General features: G+C 37.1%; 1 protein-coding gene across 16 annotated transcripts in view; it reads left to right on the top strand.

Annotated features, from left to right (window-relative positions):
- SLCO1A2 (solute carrier organic anion transporter family member 1A2) overlaps positions 1-20,440 on the top strand; it is a 144,746-nt gene extending 124,306 nt beyond the window's left edge. For all 16 annotated transcript variants that reach the window (XM_079141498.1, XM_079141490.1, XM_079141487.1 and 13 more), the window contains one exon: positions 11,732-20,440. In XM_079141498.1, coding sequence (XP_078997624.1) covers positions 11,732-11,951 — 220 coding nt within the window. In that variant the 3' untranslated portion in view covers positions 11,952-20,440. The remainder of the gene's footprint in view (positions 1-11,731) is intronic.
- Positions 20,441-22,032: the final 1,592 nt, after the last annotated feature.

Genomic DNA, 22,032 nt, shown 5'->3' with positions numbered 1-22,032 from the left:
GGGCATAAATATTTACTATCGTTATGTCTTCCTGATTTATGGTTCCCTTAAGCAGTATGAAATGTCCTTCTTTATCCCTTCTGACTAACTTTGGCTTCAAGTCCACTTTATCTGATATAAGGATGGAAACCCCTGCTTTTTTACTGGGTCCATGTGCGTGGTAGGTTTTTTCCCATCCTTTTACCTTTAGTCTGTGGATGTCTTTTTCTATGAGATGAGTCTCTTGCAGGCAGCATATTGTTGGGTCTTTCCTTTTAATCCATTCTGTCAGTCTATGTCTTTTGATTGATGAGTTTAGGCCATTAACATTCAGGGTTATTATTGAGAAATGATTTGTATTCCCAGTCATTTGGCTTATTTTTGGTTTTTAAGTTGGCTTGGTTTTTCCTTTGAGTGCTTTTTCTCTAAGGTAGTTCCTCCCTTTGCTGACCTCCATTGTTGTTTTTCATTTCCTCCTCATGGAATATTTTGTTGAGAACATTCTGTAGTGCAGGCTTTCTATTTGTAAATTCCTTTAACTTTTGTTTATCATGGAAGGATTTTATTTCATCTTCAAATCTGAAGGTTAGTTTTGCTGGGTATAGGATTCTTGGTTGGCAACCATGTTCTTTCAGAGCTTGAAATATGTTGGTCCAGGCCCTTCTAGCTTTTAGAGTCTGGGTTGAGGAGTCTGCTGCTATCCGTATTGGTCTCCCTCTATATGTAATCTGATGCTTTTCTCTCGCGGCCTTCAAAATCCTATCTTTATTTTGAATGTTAGGCATTTTCATTATAATGTGCCTTGGTGTGGATCTGTTGTGATTCTGTGCATTTGGTGTTCTGTAAGCCTCTTGTATTTGATTTTCCATTTCATTCTTCAGGTTTGGGAAATTTTCTGATATTATTTCATTGAATAGGTTGTTCATTCCTTTGGTTTGTATCTCTGTGCCTTCCTCAATCCCAATAATTCTTAAATTTGGTCTTTTCATGATGTCCATAGTTCTTGGAGATTCTGTTCATGATTTCTTATCATCTTCTCTGTTTGGGCAACTTTATTTTCAAGATTAAATATTTTGTCTTCATTGTCTGAGGTTCTGTCTTCCAAGTGGTCTAGGCTGTTGGTGATGCTTTCCATTGAGTTTTTTATTTGGTTTATTGTCTCCTTCATTTCAAGGATTTCCGTTTGGTTTTTTTTTTTTTTGAGAATCTCTATCTCGTTGTTGAAATGATCTTTTGCTTCCTGCAGGTGCTCTTTCAGCTTATTGGTATTATCATTCATTGCCTGCATTTGCTCTCTTATCTCATTCTTTGCTTCGCGAATCATCTTAATCATGTATAATCTGAAGTCCTTTTCTGACATTTCTTCTAAAATACTGTCATTGGATTCTATCAATATAGAATATAGATTTGTTTGGATCATTTTCTTCCGTTGTTTTTTCATGTTGTTCATGTATCTTCCCCTCTAGCAGTGCAGATCTGGGGTTTTGCAGATTTCCCCCTATAGGCTTATAGTGGCCCAATAGGTTTCCAAAACCCTTTCTTTAAGGTGAGATCGATATTAGCAGTGCCCAAATCAGACACTATGCAATCCTAGACCAAATAGCCCCTATGGGGACAATAACAAAATTGTCATAATAAACAAAGTGAGTTCAAATATTATCTTTGGTAAAACAAATAGGTTTGCAATAAGGTCTGCAGTTTCTAATGGAGGACAAAGAGGATGCAGAGGGATGTAGAATGTGGCTGTTAATGGGATAAGAAAAGAATATACAGAAGTTCTAGAAAATAGAAAGGGTGAGAGTGCAATCAAAAGAAATCGGATGTTAGCATGCAAAAAAGGGAGAAAGAGACTCTGAGGGAATAGGTAAACAAAAGGAAAAGAGAGCAAGAAAAGTAAAGAAATAAAAAGTTAAATTATTTTTAAAAAGGAGAAAAAAGAAAATCTACTGTATAGCAGTCATATACTAATGAAACCTCCCAGTGTTCAGTAGCCTCATGCACGAGAAGTACCTGACAATGAGCTTCAAGCCTCCAGCAGGCGTCGCAGGATGGAATTTGTTCCACCCAAAGATCGGAGCTTTGGCTTCCAGGATTATCCAAGATGGCTGCTCTGGCTTCGAAATGTGTTGGCAAATGGGGAGCTGCAGCTCAGGAGTGGACGTGGTCAGCTGGAGGTCCTGGAGACGGGATGCAGTTGGTCCGGCAGGGGTCCTGGAGGTCCCGTTTGTTTGGTGTGGTTATGGGATCCTGGAGGCTGGGTAAAATCAGTCTGTCTGGGGTCCCAGTGATAGGGCGCAGTCAGTTGGTCTGGGGGTCCTGGCAGCAGGGAGCAGTCAGTTGATGTGAGGGCCCCAGAGGCAGGGAGTGATCGGTCGGGCTGAGGGATCCTGGAGATGGAGCTCAGTCAGTCTGGCCAGGGGTCCTACGGGGCCTGGCTGTTGTCTCAAAATGGCGGCAGCCTCATGTAATCAAACCTGCAGGTACTGTAACAGTGAACTTCCAGGCAGCAGCAGGCAGCTGGTGCTCCACTGGCGGTTGGCGATCAGTTTGCTGACTGTTGTCGGACGGTCGGGAGGTGAACCTCTAGCGTTGGGTGATGGATAGGGGTAAGGTAGGCGATGGACAGGCGAGAGGCAGGCAAATGGCGGATGATAGATGCCTGACAGTGAGCAATCTGCTCTCAAAAAAGGCGTCAATATGCTGGCAGACTGCAGGTCATCACAGCAGACAAATGGGTAAACACCAGGGGATCGATAAGCAGCCAAAACTGCCTCACCGAGAAACAGATATCTCTGCTTGAATCCGGCGTTTCGGAGCGACAAGGAATGCAGCCTCCCTCTAGTCCGCCATCTTGGATCTCCCCTGATTGTTTCTTTACCTTACATTATGTGTATGATGTCTGGTTTTCCTCTCTTTGCTGGGGTGCCCAGTGGTTGTGACCTGCTTTGTTTTGCCTTTCTGATTCTCTGTGATACTTCAATTTCCCATCACTTCCTTACTGATTATCAGTTTTTCCTTAGTTTCTCTCCTTAGAATATAGTGCCTCCTTTGTCTCCCTGACTCTTCTTACTTACAGAGTTGCACATCTGCCTCCTTCCTCAAAATAATTTAGAACTACCTTTTAAATATAGACCAGGTATAAAATAGCACCACTCCTATCTAGCATTTCCTTTGTCAATTGAAAAAAGTACCTTCTGCTTTATTTTCACAACATATAGTGATGTTTTAACTCCATTCCTCATTTATGCACTAGAATTCTATTTTCCCATTGTTTCTAACTGCTTGATATTTACAAGCATGAATGGATTCCCTAGTCTGGACTTTTGAAATGTTTGTTAAGAAAGGGAGCAAGATATGTAAATAAAAGCACTCAGCATTTACCTCCTCCTCCACAAAGGACAAAAGCATTTGGTATATAACTGCTAATTGAGGTGAGTGACATGGAAGAACACTGGAAATCAACAGGAGAAAAATGTAAGCCTTGTAAGACCCAGAGAACCAAGAGAACAGCATAGTAGGTGAAACAGAATATCCCAGGCCCTGGCACCCTGGCTCTCGGCCTGGGAGGGTGAATCTCCCCTCTCAGAAGTACAAATGGAAGAGTCCCAGCAAATTCAGTTCAGAGACTGACAAATCCTAGCTACTTGAAAGTTTCATAACTGTTACAGGCTTACAGCCTAACCACATAAGTAACAAGAATATGCACAGTATATTGCTTTGGGAAAGGAATTCACATTATCTCCCACTGAACCCCCAAGGTGCTCTAACTAGAATATCTCTTAAGGAGAGACCTGTCATCTGACTTTTGTTCACTCTAGAAGTCAGAATCCTCTGCATAGACTCACCTTTAGGAACGCACAAACATTTCAATGCACTAGCTCAGTGGGTAACTGCCCCAGAAACTAAGGTTGGCTGAATGATTCTGACTAAAACCTGCTGAGAGTGCTTCACCATAGGTGTCCCTGAAGTCCAGAGGCTGAGCAGCCATGAGCAGTTTCACACTGGTTCTGGACTAAAGGCAGTTACCCATTAGGTTCCTGCCATCCCTTCCCACCAGTGCTGTATACGGGCATCTATCAGTAACAGAAAAAGAACTCTGTGGTTCCTCTGCTGTCACACCTTCAGAGGCAGGCCATCTGATCTTGAGTATTACCTTGTTCTGACTGTCATCATCAGTACATACAGCCTAAGAAGATATATAACTAGTATGTTTTCCAAGCACCAAAAATGTTCAAGTCTTGCTCATTCTCACAAGCATTACAGTTGAGAGGTATTCTCCCAGCTCTTGCCAATAGCCACTTCTGTCTGATTCCTGGTGGACACTACAGCTGGCAAAATACTCTAACCATTGCTGCATTCTGAGATATGGATGGCTGGGAGGGTGGCTGAGATGGCTCCTGGGTGGGCACGCCATCAGTAGCAGCAGAAAAGAATGCTGTTACTGTTGCCACCATACCTATGTGGGTCCCTACTATTGGTTGCAGTGTCTTTTCTGATAATGCATTGCTGAAAAGACTGGTATGAGCACCACATATGGGGCGCTATGATTGTTATCTTCATTCTTCCCCACAAAGAACCTGTGCCTGCACTGCTCCTTAGTCAGAGGTCAATAATTTTAGGTCTCCACTATACTGGTACAACCAGTGCTAGAGATCCTGACAAGTAACAGAATCAGTATCAATAGTACAGAAGCAAACTCTCATCATCTGATAGGATCCTACCCTCCCATTGTAGCAGTAACCATACAGGGTAAACCTCACTCTGCTATCTATATATACCATATCTTCCCCAAATGATAACACTGTCCTCACTCTTGCATGATCCACAGTGGGCCTCTCTGATTTGGATATGTTATACATTATCCCCAAACTCACTAAGCACAGCCAAGGAAGCAACAGATTACACTATGGTGCCCTGCCGGGATCCAGGCCCTGGTAAGGGGGCGCGGGGAGACAGTGTCAGCGATGGATGGAGAATGAAAGACAGACTCTAGTTCTGGTGCAGTCATTCCCACTTTATTCTGGAGAAGGCTGGGTTTATATACATTTTTCTTGGGCTTTGATGACAGGCTTGTGACTAATAAAATCAAAGAAGTTTCCAAAGCATAGGCAGAAATTGTTTTTACCGAAAGATTATGAGAAAACAGTAACCTTACAGATTATCCTTACTTAATCACCACGGCTTGCCATTGATAAAATAAGCTGGTCCATATCTAGTAGCTACTGTGGGAGGTGCTTTGTGCTTAGAACTTGGGGAAACATTATTATCTATAAGTTTCTGTGCCCCAACAGGTTCTGGCTGTGCCAGTAAATGCAGTGTTTGGTTTTTAACATAATAAAAACATTCTGCTGTTGTGAGGTTAATCATCAAAGGGTTTCAACATGTGTTTTGTCTCCATGATGTTTTTCTGGAAATTTTTAGAATTATTCCCATCACCTCTAGCAAGATCCCCAGACTGAAGTGAGTGATATACTATTAGGAAAACTCCACAGAATAACATCCAAGCTAGGGAGGCATCCATCTGGCATACAATCCTTTTAGGATGAGTCTCTGCAATCATCCTTCAGTGGAACTCTGTCAAGCACTGTAAGGAGAGCCAGGCGCCCCCGCTGTGCCCAAGTGGAACTAAACTCAACATTCATAACAAATGGATATCCCAATACACATCTTCAGAAGAAGACCTCTTACTAAGAGGGCAATACCATAAAAGTTGCATAGATATACAAATATGCAAATGTATAGATATATTTGTATACAGATATACAAATATTTTTATACAGATATTTTGTATATAGATATACAAAAGTACAAATGTCAATGTAGGAGCATAAGAAAGAGGAAAATCCAAGGTACTGTGACACCTCCAAGAGATCATCTCTGTCTAGTAACAGATTCCAAACATGCAGAAATGGATGAAATGCCTGACAAAGAATTCAAAGAATGATTTTTAAAAATCTCAGTAAGATTCAAGAGAATACAGACAAACGGTTCAGTGAAATTTGGAAGACACGAATGTTAAATTGAATAAAGAGAGATGGTGAAAAAGAATCTAAGAGAAATCTTAGAAACAAGGAACTCAATAAACCAAATAAAAAGGTTAGGTGAGAACCTTAACAACATAATGGAGAAGTGGATGAACAAATATTGAAGCTTGAAGACAGATCTTTTAAAATATCATGTTCAGATAGGAAAAAAAAAAAAAGAAAAAGAAAAGGAGAAAGCATTTACCTTTGTTAGGACACCATGAAATGATCAAACTTTCACATTACTGGCATATCTGAAGGGAAGAACATAAAGTGTAAGAATAAAGAAAACCTATGTGAAATAATATGAGGAAAAAAAACAGTCTTAGGAAAGATGTGAATGTCCATGTACAGGATGCTCACAGGACCCCAAACAGACATGAGCAGAAAAGAGCTTCACCACAACATATTATAGTTTAGCTGTCAAAAGTTCAGGAAGAGAAAGAATTTAAAAATTTACAAGAGGAAAGTGCTAAGTCACACAAAATGGCAATCCAATAGATTAATAGAAGATTTCTCAGCAGAAACCCTGTATATCAGTAGGGAATGGAATCTCTTATTTCAAATAATGAAAGAAATGATTGCCAACCAAGGTCAGTATATGTGGAAATGAAGAAGAGATAAATACCTTCCAATATAAGCAAAAACTAAGGAAATTCATGACCACCAGACTAGAGTTATAAAAGATGCTGAAGGGAGTGCTACAGCCAGAAGGGAAGTAAGATAACTATCATGATGATATTTTGTGATAGTACAAATCATACTAGAAGAATAGATCCCCAAAATAATAGAATAAATTATTTTCAACACAGTAAATCAGCAAACATCAAAGATGCTATGGTTTAGGTGTGGAATGTTCCCCCAAAAACTTGTGTTTCGAAATATGATCCCCAGTGCAGCAAGGTTCAGAGCTGGGTCTTCTAAGTAATGATTAGGGCTTGGACCTCATCATTACATTAATCCACTTGCTGGATTAATCCATTAATACCTGATTAGATTATTGGGTGGTAATTTAAGGCAAGTGGAACATGGCTGAAGGAAGCAGGTCACTGAGAGTGTGGTCTTGAGGAATGTTTCTATCTCTGTTCCTTTCTCTCTCACTGCCTCCTGGTTTCTAGGAACTGAGAAGTTTTCCTCTACCACTTTTCTGCCTAATATTCCTACCTTGGAGCCAACTGACTATGTAATGAGATTTCTGAAATTATGAACCAAAATAAACTTTTCCTCCTCTAAGTTGTTCTTGTCTGGCATTTTGGTCACAGTGACAAAACATTGACTAACACAAAGAATAATAAAAAAGAAAAAACAGAATATTCAAAACAACTTAAAGAAAATCAACAAAATTACAGAAATAAGCTTGTACCTTAATAATAACTCAATGTAAATGGACCAAAATCACCAATTTAAAAATACAGACTCTCCGAATGGATTTAAAAAATAATACCCAACAATATGATGCCTACAATAATCACATCCCATCAGTGAACATGTGCTATTAGCTTTCCATCACTGTGACAAAATAACTAAGAAAATCAACTTTGCTCATCTCCATGTTTGGAAAGAGAATCTTTGCATATGAAATTAATTAAGATGAGGTCAGACTGAATTATAGTGGGCCAAAATCCAGTTACTGCTCTCTTTTATTCTGTATTATTGAAATGTTTCACAAAATTTTAGAAGTAGAAAGATGAAAATAATGAGAAAAAATTTATAATAAGCCTATACACTTCAGAGAAAATTAAAAAATAAAAAGTTGTGTTTTTGAAGTGATGAAAATATAATGGTAACAATAACTTGGAAAGGTAAATAAAGAGGCACAAATAAGCACTATTAAGTATATAAAAGGGATATAAGTATAGATAATTAGAGAATTCAGATATCAAATATGGAAATATATTAAATATAGAATATTCTAGAGACATATAGATTGCCAATTTACTAATAAACATTTAGAAAACATGAATATTTTTATAGTTGTTTACACACATTAAAAATGTATATCTCCCCAAGGCACAAAGTCCAGATATTTTCAGGTAAGTTTTATCAAATGTATAATGAATTGATAATTCCAACATTATAAAAATTATTCCAAGAAATGGCAATAAACATCATTACCCTATGTACATGTATGATTACATGAATGGTATGAATCTACATCGTGCAAAACCATAGAGATGAAATGATGTACCCCATTTGCATACAATGAATCAAAATGCAGTCTGTAAAAAATAAAATAAAAAAAGAAATGGGATACTCCAACAAAATAGAAAATCTCAAAGACATCAACAGGTTTCTAGAGACATATGAATTACCTAAACTGAACAAGGAGGACATACACAATTTAAATAGATCAATTTCAAGTAATGAAATAGAAGAAGTCATCAAAAGCTTACCAACAAAGAAAAGATGGGTTCTCAGCAGAGTTCCACAAAACCTTTAAAGAAGAGCTCACTCCAATACTTCTCAAAGTATTCCATGAAATAGAAGAGGAGGGAACCCTTCCAAACTCATTCTATGATGCCAATATCACCCCAATACCTAAACCAGACAGAGACACATTGAGGAAAGAAAATTTCAGACCAATATCCCTAATGAACATTGATGCAAAAATTCTCAACAAAATATTAGCAAATCACATACAAAAATATACTTAAAAAATAATGCACCACAATCAAGTGGGTTTTATCCCAGGGATGCAATGTTGGTTCAACATCCGGAAATCAATAAATGTAATTCACCATATCAATAGACTTAAAGTCAAGAATCACATGATTATTTAGATAGATGCAGAAAAAGTATTTGATAAAATACAGCATCCCTTCATGCTCAAAACACTAGAAAAAATAGGGATAGTGGGAACATTCCTTAACATTGTAAAGGCCATCTACGCTAAGCCCATGGCCAATATCATTCTAAATGGTGAAAAACTGACAGCATTCCCCCTAAAAACTGGAACAGGGCAGGGATGCCCTCTTTCATCACTTCTATTCAACATTGTCCTTGAAACACTGGCCAGAACAATTAGAGAGACCAAAGAAATTAAAGGGATATATGAATAGGAAAAGAAGAACTCAAACTATCCCTATTTGCTGATGACATGATTATATATTTAGAGGAACCTGGAAATTCCACCAGAAAACTTGTAGAACTCATAAGTGAATTCAGTAAAGTAGCAGGATGTAAGATCAATGCTCATAAATCTAATGCATTTTTATACATAAGTATGAATCTTCAGAAAGAGAATTTAGGAAAACTACCCCATTCGCAATAGCCTCAAAAAAATAAAATAAAATACTTGGGAATCAATCTAACAAAAGAGGTGAAAGACCTCTACAATGAGAACTACAGAACACTAAAGAAAGAAATTAAATAAAACCTTAAAAGATGGAAAGAGCTCCCTTGGGGTAGGCAGAATTAATATTGTCAAAATGGCCATACTACCAAAAGTGCTATACAGATTCAATGCAATTCCAATTAAAATCCCAATGACGTACCTTACAGAATTGAGCAAGAAATCATGAAATTCATCTGGAAGATTAAGAAACCCAGAATAGCTAAAGCAATCCTTAGCAGGAAGAGTGAAGCAGGGGGTATCGCAATACCAGAACTTCAACTATGCTGCAAAGCAATAGTAACAAAAATGGCATGATCTTGGTACCAAAATAGACAGGTAGATCAATGGTACCGAATAGAGGACATGGACACAAACCCAAATAAATACAATTTTCTCATACTAGACAAAGGGGCCAAAAATATGCAATGGAGAAAAGATAGCCTCTTCAACAAATGGTGCTGGGGAAACTGGAAATCCAAATGCAGCAGAATGAAACTAAACCCTTGTCTCTCACCCTGCACAAAACTCAACTCAAAATGGATCAGGGACTTTGGAATCTGACCAGAGACCCTGCATCTTATAGAAGAAAAGGTAGGTCCAAATCTTCAACATGTTGGCTTAGGATCAGACTTCCTTAACAGGACTCCCATAGCACAAGAAGTAAAAGCAAGAATCAGCAACTGGGATAGATTCAAAATAAAAAGCTTTCTCTCAGCAACTATCAGCAATGTGGAGAGATAGCCTACAGAGTGGGAGAAAATCTTTGCCACTCATACTTCAGATAGAGCACTAATCTCCAGAATATATAAAGAATTCAAAAAACAACAAATGGGCTAAGGAAATGAACAGACACTTCACAGAAGAAGATATACAAGCAATCAACAGATATATGAAAAAATGTTCAACATCTCTAGTAATAAGAGAAATGCAAATCAAAACTACACTAAGATTCCAACTCACCCCAATTAGAATGGCAATTATCAAGAATACAAGCAACAATAGGTGTTGGAGAGGATGTGGGGAAAAAGATACACTCATACATTGCTGGTGGGGCTGCAAATTAGTGCAGCCACTCTGGAAAGCAGTGTGGAGATTCCTTAGAAAACTTGGAATGGAACCACCATTTGACCCAGCTATCCCACTCCTTGACCTATACCCAAAGGACTTAAAATCAGCATACTAGAGAGATACAGCCACATCAATGTTCATAGCTGCTAAATTCACAATAGCTAGATTGTGGAACTGACCTAGATACCCTTCAATAGATGAATGGATAAAGAAACTGTGGTATATATTATACAATGGAATATTACTCAGCCATAAAGAATAATAAAATTATGGCATTTGCAGGCAAATGGATGGAATTGGAGACTATCATGTTAAGTGAGATAAGCTAATCTTAAAAAATCAATGGACGAATAATCTCGCTGATAAGCAGATGATGACACATAATGGGGAGTGGGAGGGAGCAAGAATGGAGGAAGGAGGGACTGTATGGAGGGAAAAGAGGTGTGGGAGGGGTGGGAGGGAAGGAAAAAATAACAGAATGAATCAAAAACTATTAATCTATGTAAATGTATGATTACACAAATGGTATGCTCTACTTCATGTACAGAGAAACAAGATGTATCCCATTTGTTTACAATATAAATTAAAAGAAAAGAAAGAAATGGGAAAAAGGAAATTTTCCCAACTTTATGAAGCCAGTACAATCTTAATGTTCACACTAGACAAACTGAATGTGAAAAAGAATTATGGTCTCTTCTTATAAATATACATGCAAAAATTGTACATGAAAATTAACAAATTGAATCTATTAATAGAGTGACTAATAGAGTTTATTTTAGGCATGCAAGGTGATTCAATGTCAGAAAAATCTATTGGTGAAGCAAGACTATACATATATAATAAAGAAAGGGAAATAATTAGATACTCCTCTAACTATGTACAGAAATGTGGTTTAGTTTATACATTAATGATTTAAACTTTGATCAAAATCAGAATAGAAAAGAGATTCCTTAATCTGAAAAAGATTACCTAAAAACTCCCCTAACAGTGTATATCATGATTAATGTTCTATGGAAGTGTTCTTATTAAATACTAGAATAAAACTATTACTCTGAGTATTACATTTAAGTTGGAGGTTTTATTAAATGTGCAAAATAATAATGAAAATAACAAATGATTAGATATGAAGAAAATAAGTTTGGACTTTGCTGGAAAATTTAAAAACATAAACATTGGAATTAATAGCAAAATTGCTTCTATAACATTGACATGTAAAACAATTTTTATTTTTAGGGTAATAAAATCTCTATAATATTAAACAAAATTAGTTAGAGCTAATCACACTGTCTGTGTAAGATTTAATACGAATTAATATTTCTTTAAATAGGCACATCTACCTTGGATTGCCAGCAGCATTAAGAGGATCAAGTTTTATTCCTGCCTTTTTGATCCTAATTCTTTTGAGAAAGCATCATCTACCTGGTGAAAATGACCCTTCGGGAACTGAGCTTGCAGTGATGAAGGTTACAGAGAAAGAAAAAGAGTGCAAAGATGTTCACCAAAATTCCAAGGTTTCGAATGATGAAGAAATGAAAGCTAAACTATAATGTCCTATTCTACCAGCCTTCCCAGAGGTGGAAAACACAGTATAAAACTTAATTGTTTTAAATCATTAGAGGTACTTCAGGTAACTTTTTCTTGTCTCTAAGAATCTGCTCATGATGAAAGTATCCACTGTATGTCTGAAGTATCAGAATGGCAGTTGAGATTTTCTAGAGGAGACATTTATAACAACCACTACACAGGATTTTAAAGCCGGCTTTACTTTTTATGTTAAAGCAACAATTTCTTTTTAACTCATTCAAAGAAAGGGTCTATTTCTTACATCTCCTTTTCCAAATAGTTCTAAAATTTTTCTATTCTAAAAATCTATTTAATGCTATCAAATTTGTATATTGGGGTTATTCAGAGATTGATTTTTTTCCTTCTCATGTGAACTTGAAATTTTTTATTCATATTGATTACTTCTATGTGAAAGAAGCCTATATGTTCTTATTCTATTTAGTAATTGTTCTTTGATACTCCTATTCATTCCAGACATGAATTTTTAAAACTAGATTGCTCATTAATATGTCATCTCTTGTTATCAATTCTCTCCTTTATTACTGATGTCATATATTCGCTCATTTTGTTCAGGACACTGACAAACTTAATCAGGTTATTAAAAATCACGTAGCAAAGATGGTTGGAAATTTTTTCAGCAATTTAAATCCAACAACTCCAGTCTTTCTTAAAAACAAGTATATGAATCAAAGGATAGAAGGACAATATGAGAAAGATAGCTCTTACAGACCACTTGTAGTGTCAGATATTGTCAAAGGACCATTTTCCCAGGTTCAGGAGGCCTCTGCAGATCATTGTTTATGTTATCCATTGGGTCCTAAGTTAGAACACAAACACTAATTTCCCAAAAATCATCTTGGAGAATGATACTTTTGAAAAGTAGCCTCTGTTATGAAACTGAAGTCAATAAAATTCAAGATACCCATGAAAAACTAAATCTATTAATATTATTTTAAATTTATGAGTAAAAATAATCAAAAGATTTTAAAGTACATGAAAACTTATTATAATATAGGGCTCTGGTTCAGGACAGTAGAATGCTCATATTTGTCTACTCATTCTTCCTCCATTTGAAATGAAAGTCAATATATAAAAATCATATAAATCCCTAATGGTGGAGGAAAGAAGGGTGGGAGAAGTGGTCAATACACTATGATCATTTGTGTGCCATATAAAGGAAATGAGAGTGTTAAGAAGGACAAAATAGAGCAGAAGAAGGTCTAAGAATCTTAAAAGCACTTAGAAGGAAACTGGAACTTAGGTGGGAGATTCTGAGGTGGTAGCTGGACAGTGTGTTAGTCAGGTTTCTGTTACTATAACAAATATCTGAGATAAGCAAACTTAAAAGGATGGAAGGTTTGATTCACAGAATCAGGGATTCCAGTCCAGTTTCAACTGATGCTGTTGTTATGGGCCTGTGGCAAGGGAACACCTCAGGGAGCATGTTGAAAAGAAGCTACTTACCTTGTGTTAGCTAGAAAACAGAGAGGCAGGAAGGGTTTAGGGTCCTAATAGCTCCTCCAAAGGCACAGCTTCAGTGACCTAACTTCCTCCCACTAAGACCCACCTCTTTAAGGTTCTACCATTTACTAACAGTATTGCACTCAGGACCACGTCTTTCACACATGGGTCTCTGTGGGGCATTCCAGATCCAACTATAGCAGACAGAAAACAAGCCTCTTAACTGAAGGACTTTCTACAGAAATTTGTAGGCCAATATGAGTCCTTGAATGATTGAGTGTGCCCTTTAGAAAGAAAGAAGCTGAGATGAGAAAGACTGAGTAGAAAAGGTTAAGAGTTAAAGTTTAAGCATGTGATTTCAGAGACTTCACACACCTGATGTATTAAAAGTGCCCAAGATTCAAGACAGGGATAGTGTTGAAACATGAGAGAGGAGCTAACGTTATTGGAGAAGAGGTGTGTAACTCTGGAGTTTGTATGACTACAGCAGTAAAGTGTACTCTTACAGGCTTATGACATGAAATCTGGAGTAGCTTCTTTTGTGTGTGGGAAAATGGTCTGGAAGCTGAAATGAAGAGCAAGGACTTTTACCCTTTTAATCTAGAGAGTTGTGAGAAAAAGGGAATAGCCACTGCATGAGGTTTTGAAGGGAGAAAATTTTGCTTAGTGTGCTCTGGTAAAGAGCATTCATTCACAAGTCTGAGGACATACAGGACTGTGAGATCCTGAGGATACAGTGAATATGAACTGCTATCAGGACCTGGAGTCTTATAGACAAAGTGAAGACTATGAGGCATGTGGAAATTAGACTTAGGGAAAAAGGGAGTGAGTACTTAGAATTCTGGTTGTTCATTGTTTTAGTTGAGTCACATGAACAGAAACACAATAAAATGAGATTAGTTTTGATGGATTCAAGGCAGAAAGTGTTGGTGACACCATGAGTGTCAAAATTGGGAGGAGTGGTGTCTGGGCTCCCTCATGACCCTTCATCATGGAGGCAAACTGAAGAATCAGAAATTTACTGGGAACACCTTGACCCCTTTTGAGAAGTTTGACATGATCAAAGAAAGCTGAAGCTTACTCTGCCTCACGGTTCACCCACTCCAACATCTTCATGGGGAATCTCAGAGAGACATAGATCTAGATTTAGTGCTTTGGGTTCCCTCCTAACCCCTCATGTGGGAGACATAATTCCACTTTTAGAGCACAGGGTTCTCCTTGACACTCCTGTGACACTTCTCTCTTGGTGGGAGAAAGCAGGCCAGAGAGAGTGGATGTAGGAGTGCTTGGGGGTCTCTCATGACCTTTGCTGTGGCATCTCTGAGGCCTCAGGAGACTAGTTCTTGTCCTAAAAACTGACACTATCCTGTAAGGACAGAGACTATGTCACAGCAGACATATACGGGGTAGAGCTACAAGAGAACAGGCCATGAGAAGTCTAGGGTCATAATTCTTTTATTTAATATTGTAGAAAAATCTAAATTTAAATAGAATTAGAATTAGTATTTTAATGTATCTATCATCTATCATCTATCTATCTATCTACCTATCATCTTTCTATTATCTATTGGTACTGGGGACTGAATTTAGGGGTGCTTTACCACTGGGCTATATCCCCAGCCCTTTTCATTTTTTGTTTTGAGGCACAGTCTCACTAGATTGCTGAGGCTGACCTTGAATTGGCAATCCTCCTGCTTCAGCCTCCCAAGTCTCTGGGATTACAGATGTCTGATTAATGTTTTATTTATAATTCTAAATGTAATATGACCAATATTTATAGGATCTTGAAAAATTCACTTTGAAAACAAAAGTTATGAAAAGAAATACAAAAGGAAGAAGAAGGAATAACTATTCCTCATAATTTATAGCATGGAGTTACATGTTTCCTGACAAATGAAAATTTAATGGGCACACATGTTAGAGTTATGGAGTTCACTAGTAGAGGAATTAAAAACAAAACTACTTATAAGTGGTGTCTCTGGACCATTGGACTCATCATGAGGAGGGTCAAAGAATAAAGCCTTTATCTTTCAATTTAGTTTCCTATAGGCTCTTTGATGTTTTGAAATAATATTTCAAGAAGAAGTACACAGAGTGAAAACAATAATAACAAAATGAAATTAAGTCCCCAAATTATTAGATTTTGAGGATCTCTGATGAGTGTTTAGGAAACAATTACTTTCTCATTTCAATACTTGGATCTAGAGGATGTGTGTTTTAATGGTGTGTACATGAGGAATGTAGTAACCATGCTTCAGGCCATAAAGTTCAAGTACAATTCAAGTTGGTGTCATTTCATTAGTGTCAATAAATATACATTGAAAACAGCCACACACAAAAAAAGGACTAGGTAATTTCATATACTACGTACATGTGGTGAGTTACTGCTTTTGCATAAGCTACCAATGCAAGTATTGATGGGAGATGATAGAGAGAAAGAAAAAACTCCACTTCTTTTTGAGGGAATAATAGAAGAAAATACAAAATGTTTTCTTGGCTGGTGACTGTAGTTATAGTGTTAATAGTTGATGCCAATGAGATATTGGCTGAAGTTTGCTAATCAGGAAGGGATTTCTTTCTGATCCAAAAAGATTAAGCTTTCTCAGGACATATTTTGTCATTTTTCCTTCTTCTTTCCTGAACTGTGGATGTTAGCCTTTTAGGAGCAGCAATCACTTTGCAACCAGGAAGCAATAAATGCAGGTATGAGAGAACAATCTGAGGAGGAGGTAGCAGGGAGACAGCCAGAGGCTGGATACCCAATGCAGCTCTGAACTTTTGCACCAAGGCAGTACTAATTATTGTGGCATTTTAGGTTTATAAAATTTGAAGGGAGAACTCATACAAGAAAACAATTCAAATTATGAATACAAAATGGGGTTAGAAAGCAAATATTAATTTAGAATGAGAAAAAAATGTAACAAATTCCATGTGGTATGTTTCAGGACCTGATCATGACCAAAAAAATCCTACAGCAAACTTGAATAGGCTGTATTAGAAACTCCTGTTGATATGAGAGAGAGTATCTGCTATACATTTCCAATGTATATGTTATACAGGATATCCTAACCAGGAACCAAAAGGAAAAGGTATTAAAATTTGTGAGGATAAAAAAAGAAAAAGTAAAATATCAGTGGCATTACAGTTTGAGTACATAGAAAATTGAAAGAATGCTACAGATAAACGATCACAATCAGTAAGTTAATTTTAACAAGTTAACTAGATACAAAGGCATACAAAATAAAATATACTTTTGTCACATATCAACACTTAGAAAATGATATTAGTAAATCATACTACTTATATAGTATTAAAAAATCCCCCCCCAAAAAATCAAAATACAATGGATAAATCTCACCACAGGTGTATAACAGCTCTACCATCAAACTATAAAACATCATTCAGAGAAATCAAGACCTATATCATGTTCCTTAGTTGAGTAACTAACATATTGAAAGGATATCTGTTCTTCAAATATTCATTGATGGATTCAGTGAAATTTCAAACAAAACTCTATTTTTTTAAATTTGTTACAACTGATATTAACATATCATTTTCACTGAAAAAAAATCTATAGGTTAGATTAGAATTCCCTCTTGGAATTACACATTCTGTGGGTTTGTACAAATTTATAATCATACATATCCACTATTACAGGATCATAAAGAAAAGTTTCACTGCCCTAAAAATACTCTGTGCCATGACTATCACTTTTCCTCCCCAGAGTCCCTGGCAAGTACTAATATTTTTATGGGCTCCTTAGTTTTACCTTTTTCATAATGTCTCATGGTTGAAGTTAGTAGTCTTTATAGATGAACTTTTTAAAGTTTGTTCTAATGAGTTATACATGACATTAGAATGCACTTTGACACATCACACATAAATGGAGTATAATTTCTCATTCTTCTGGTTGTACATGATGTAGAATCACGTTGGTCATGTAGTCATATATGCACATAGGGTAATAATGTCAGATTTATTCTATTAACCTTCCTACCCCCATTCCCCCTCCCCTCTTCACTTCCCTCTGCCTAATCCAAAGTATCTCTATTTTTCTCTAGTTAACCCACCCCTATTGTGAATAAGCATCAGCATGTCAGAGAAAACATTGGCCTTTGGTTTTTTGGGATTGGCTTATTTTGCTTAGCATGATATTCTCCAACTCTATTCATTTAGCGGCAAATGCCATCATTTCATTCTTCTTTAAGGCTGAGTATATATACCATAGTTTCTTTATCCATTCATCTGTTGAAGGACATCTAGTTTGGTTACATAGTTTAGCTATTGTGAATTGAGCTACTGCAAACATTGATGTGACTGCATCATTGTAGTTTGCTGATTTTAAGTCCTTTGGGTATAAACTGAGGAGTGGGATAACTGGGTCAAAAGGTGGGTTCATTCCAAGTTTTCTAAGGAATCTCCATACTGCTTTCCGTAGTGGTTGCACCAATTTGCAGTCCCACCAGCAGTGTATGAATGAACCTTGTTCCCCACATCCTCACCAACATTTATTGTTGCTTGTACTCTTGATAATTGCCATTCTGACTAGAGTGTGATGAAATCTTAGTTTTGATTTGTATTTCTCTAATTGCTAGAGATGATGAACATTTTTTTACATATTTGTTGATCAGTTGTATTACTTCTTCTGTGAAGTGTCTGTTCAGTTCCTTAACTCATTTATTAATTGGGTTATTTGTTTTCTTGAGTTCTTTATATATTCTGGAGATTAATGCTCTATCTAAGGTGCATGTGGCAAAGATTTTCTCCTATTCTGTAAGCTTTCTCTTCATGTTATTGATTGTTTCCTTTCCTGAGAAGTTTTAATTTGAATCCATCCATTTTTTGATTCTTGATTTTACTTCTTGTGCTTTAGAAGTCTTGTTGGGAAGTCAGTTCCTAAGGCTACATGATGAAGATTTAGGCCCACTTTTTCTTGTATTAGGTGCAGGGTTTCTGTTCTAGTGCCTAAATCTTTGATCCACTTTCATATGATCATTTGAATAAATGCAGAAAAAGCCTGTGACAAAATACAGCATCCATTCATGTTCAAAACACTAAAAAATTAGGGATTGTAGGAACATACCTCAACATTTCAAAAGCTAACTATGCTAAACCCAAGGCTAAAATCCTTCTAAATGGAGAAAAATTGAAAGCATTCCCTCTAAAGCCTGGAAAAGATAAGAATTCCCTCTTCTTCTATTCAACATCATCCTTGAAACTCTAGTTAGAGCAATTAGGAGAAAGAAATTAAAGTGATATGACTAGGAAAAGAAGAACTCAAACTGTCACTATTTGCTGATGACATCATTCTATATTTAGAAGATCCAAAAAACCACCTGAAAACTTCTATAACTAATAAACAAATTCAGCAAAATAGGAGGATGTAAAATCAACACCCATAAATCAAACATTCCTATACATCAGTGTTGAATCAACTGAAAGAGAAATTAGGAAAACTACCCCATTCACAATAGCCTCAAAAATAAAATGAAATACTTGGGAATCAATGTAACAAAAGAGATGAAAGACGTCACAGTCGAAACTACAGAACACTAAAGAAAGAAATTGAAGAAGACCTTAGAAGATGGAAAGATCTCCCATGTTCTTGGATAGCAGAATTAATATTGTCAAAATGGCCATACTACCAAAAGCACTGTATGATTCAATGCAATTCCTATTACAATCCCAATGACATGCTTCATAGAACTAGAAAAAGCAATTATGAAATTCATTTGGAAAAATAATAGACCCAAAATAGCAAAATCCCTATTGCTTTTTGAAATATGGAAATTGACAAAATTATTTTATCCTTTATATTGAAACATAAAGGGCCAAGAATAACCAATGCAATGTTGAAGAAGTACAAAGGTGGTGATGAAATTCACTTTAAGAAGTTAGGCTCAGTAAGCCAAAGTAATGAAGGCAGTATGGTATTGGCATCCAGTCTCCCATTCATGTGCTACTCAGCCTTCCATTGCTGGCACCATTCTTTCTTTCTTACAGAGGTCTCATTTAGACAGAACTAACTTTTTGCTGGGTTGCCTTCCCAATAGGATATCATTCTTATTCTGTTTGGGTTCAAACATCTCACATCAGGTCTCTGCCCTGAGACCACATCCCTCATACCACAGGGATGTCTTCCTTACCCTCTTCAGGTTCTGATGCTCATCCCAGGATGCTCCAATTGTGGTTATCCTTTTTACACCTAGTGATGGTCAATCCTGTGTCAACTTAGCTAGGCCACAGTACCCATATTTGGGATCAACCATTATTCTAGATGTTTCTCTGAAAGTATTTATTTTTAGATGAGATTAGCATCTAAATCAGTAGACTTAAAGTAAAATACTTTACCTTCCATGTTGAAAAAACTGAACTTCACCAAATAAATTTTTTCAGCAGCCTGTCTCTGAATTTGAAGTGCAGCACCAATTTCCCCAGGCCTCCAGTCTTCAGGGCTAACCTACATATACATGTGTGTATGTGTATATCCTCTGGGTTCAGTTTTTCTGTAAAACTCTCACTGATGCACTTCCTTTGGCTCTGATGCTCTGTTGAAGCACTTCCCTCTCATAGACACTCTCCTAATACCGTTTGGGCTTTCATGCCACCACCACCACACAAGGGCCTGAAATTCCTTTACACAGCTACTCTCTCTCCACCTTATGTATATACCTACTTGCTTGCCCCATCCCAGGGCTCAGGTTTACAGAAGAAAATAAGACAAAATGTGAGAAAGGAAAGAGAAAGAGAAGGGAAGGCAACAGAAAGGAAGGCAAGGGAGAATGAGAAAAACACACTGGAATATTTGATAAATGTTGGAAAGGAAATACTATATGGAATAATATATATTTAGGGAGTGACTACATATTTGCACTTATGTTTTGCCCTTAGTTCAATCATGTCTAGTATTAGATTAATAAATGCTATTATACAATATTGTGGCCTTGAATCTTAATTTTATTTCATACTGATTCTTATTCTAGGGTGAATAAAAGCAAAGTGTTAATTTTTACTGAGTGTGTATTTTAAATGTTGTTCAGTTTGTTCAATAACATGGCACAGGACATTCTGGAAGTAATTTTCAAATATTGCTTATATCTAATTTTAAAATATATCACTCAAGAGATTTGTAGATCCAAAAGACAATCAAGAAAATAATGTATATATATATTTATATATATAATTTATATATATATATAAATTATATATATATTTGTGTGTGTGTGTGTGTGTGTGTGTGTGTGTGTGTGTGTGTGTGTGTGGTGCTGGGGATTGAACCCAGGGCCTTGTGCATGCAAGGAAAGCACTCTACCAGCTGAGCTATATCCCTAGCCCTATGTTATTTTTTTAAGAGAAGGAAAACTTTATTTCGGCTCACAGTTTCAAAGTTCAGTCCATTGTCAGCCATCTCCATACTCAAGGTCTGAGATGAGGCAGAACATCATGGGCAAAGGGCATGGTGGAGGAAGGCAGTTCAGGATGTGGTAACCAGCTAGCAAAGAGAGTGCTCCACTTATGAGGGACAAAATGACAAAATATAAACTCTAAAGTAAAATACCCAGTGACATACTTCCTCCAGCCACAACATACCTGCCTACAATTTCTGTCCAGTTAATCCATCAGTAGATTATTAGGCTGCAAGTCTCAAACTCTAATGATTTCACCTCTGAAAATTATTACATTGTCTCAGATATGAACTTTTGGGGGACACGCCATATTTAAACCATAACATTCCAACCCTGCCCTCCCAAATTCATGCCCATCTCATAAAGCAAAATACATTTAGTCCATTTCCAAGAGTCCCCATCATCTTAATAGTTCCAGCATTGGTCAAAAGTTCAAGTCCAGAATCTTATCTGAAACTAAGGTGAACTCATGAACATTGTACCTTGTAAAGATCATTGTCCCTCGTAAAGCAAGTCATATATCCAATACAAAATGATACAGAGTAAATGTTTCCATTTCACAAGGGAGAAATAGGGGCATAGAAGGGATGGGACCAAAGCAAGACTAAAATCCAGCTGGGCACACAAAATCCAGTTGGACATCCTGTAGCTCCATATCTAGCATCTGGGGCACATGGCATTGTGATATTCTTTTCAAAAGAACTGTGAAGCCCTACTCCTATGGCCTTGCTTGTTGCAATCACATGGCTTCTCCCTTGGCTTGTCTCTGTTTGATTCCCACAGCTTTCCATGGCATATGTCCCATGTTACTGGATTTCCATTAATCTCAGAGGATATCCATTGTAGCTTTGACTTCCTTCTCACAACTTCATGCATCAACCTCTCAGGGACAGCCCATAGGAACTCTGACCCTGTTACACTTTTCCTGGCCTCTCAGGCCTTCCTTTGAAATCTCAATGGCATCTCTGTGACCCCCAAACTACAGCAACCTTCATTCCTGCAAAACCAGGACCACGTGGTTGATGCCAAGGTCTGCTGCCATCTTGAGTCAAGCCTTCTGGGACTACAGCTGCATCAGTCTCTAAGTGCCTGGGTGTCTGTGCACAGTGGAAAAAATGCTTCTGAGGCCTCCCCTTGTATAAGCAGTGTGCTCCATGTTCTCTTTTCAAAGGAATTTTTACTTTTACACCTTTGAGCC

This window comes from Sciurus vulgaris, assembly GCF_902686455.1.
Source record: "Sciurus vulgaris genome assembly, chromosome: 5".
Taxonomy (NCBI): domain Eukaryota; kingdom Metazoa; phylum Chordata; class Mammalia; order Rodentia; family Sciuridae; genus Sciurus; species Sciurus vulgaris.
This window is presented reverse-complemented; position numbering and strand designations above follow the sequence as displayed.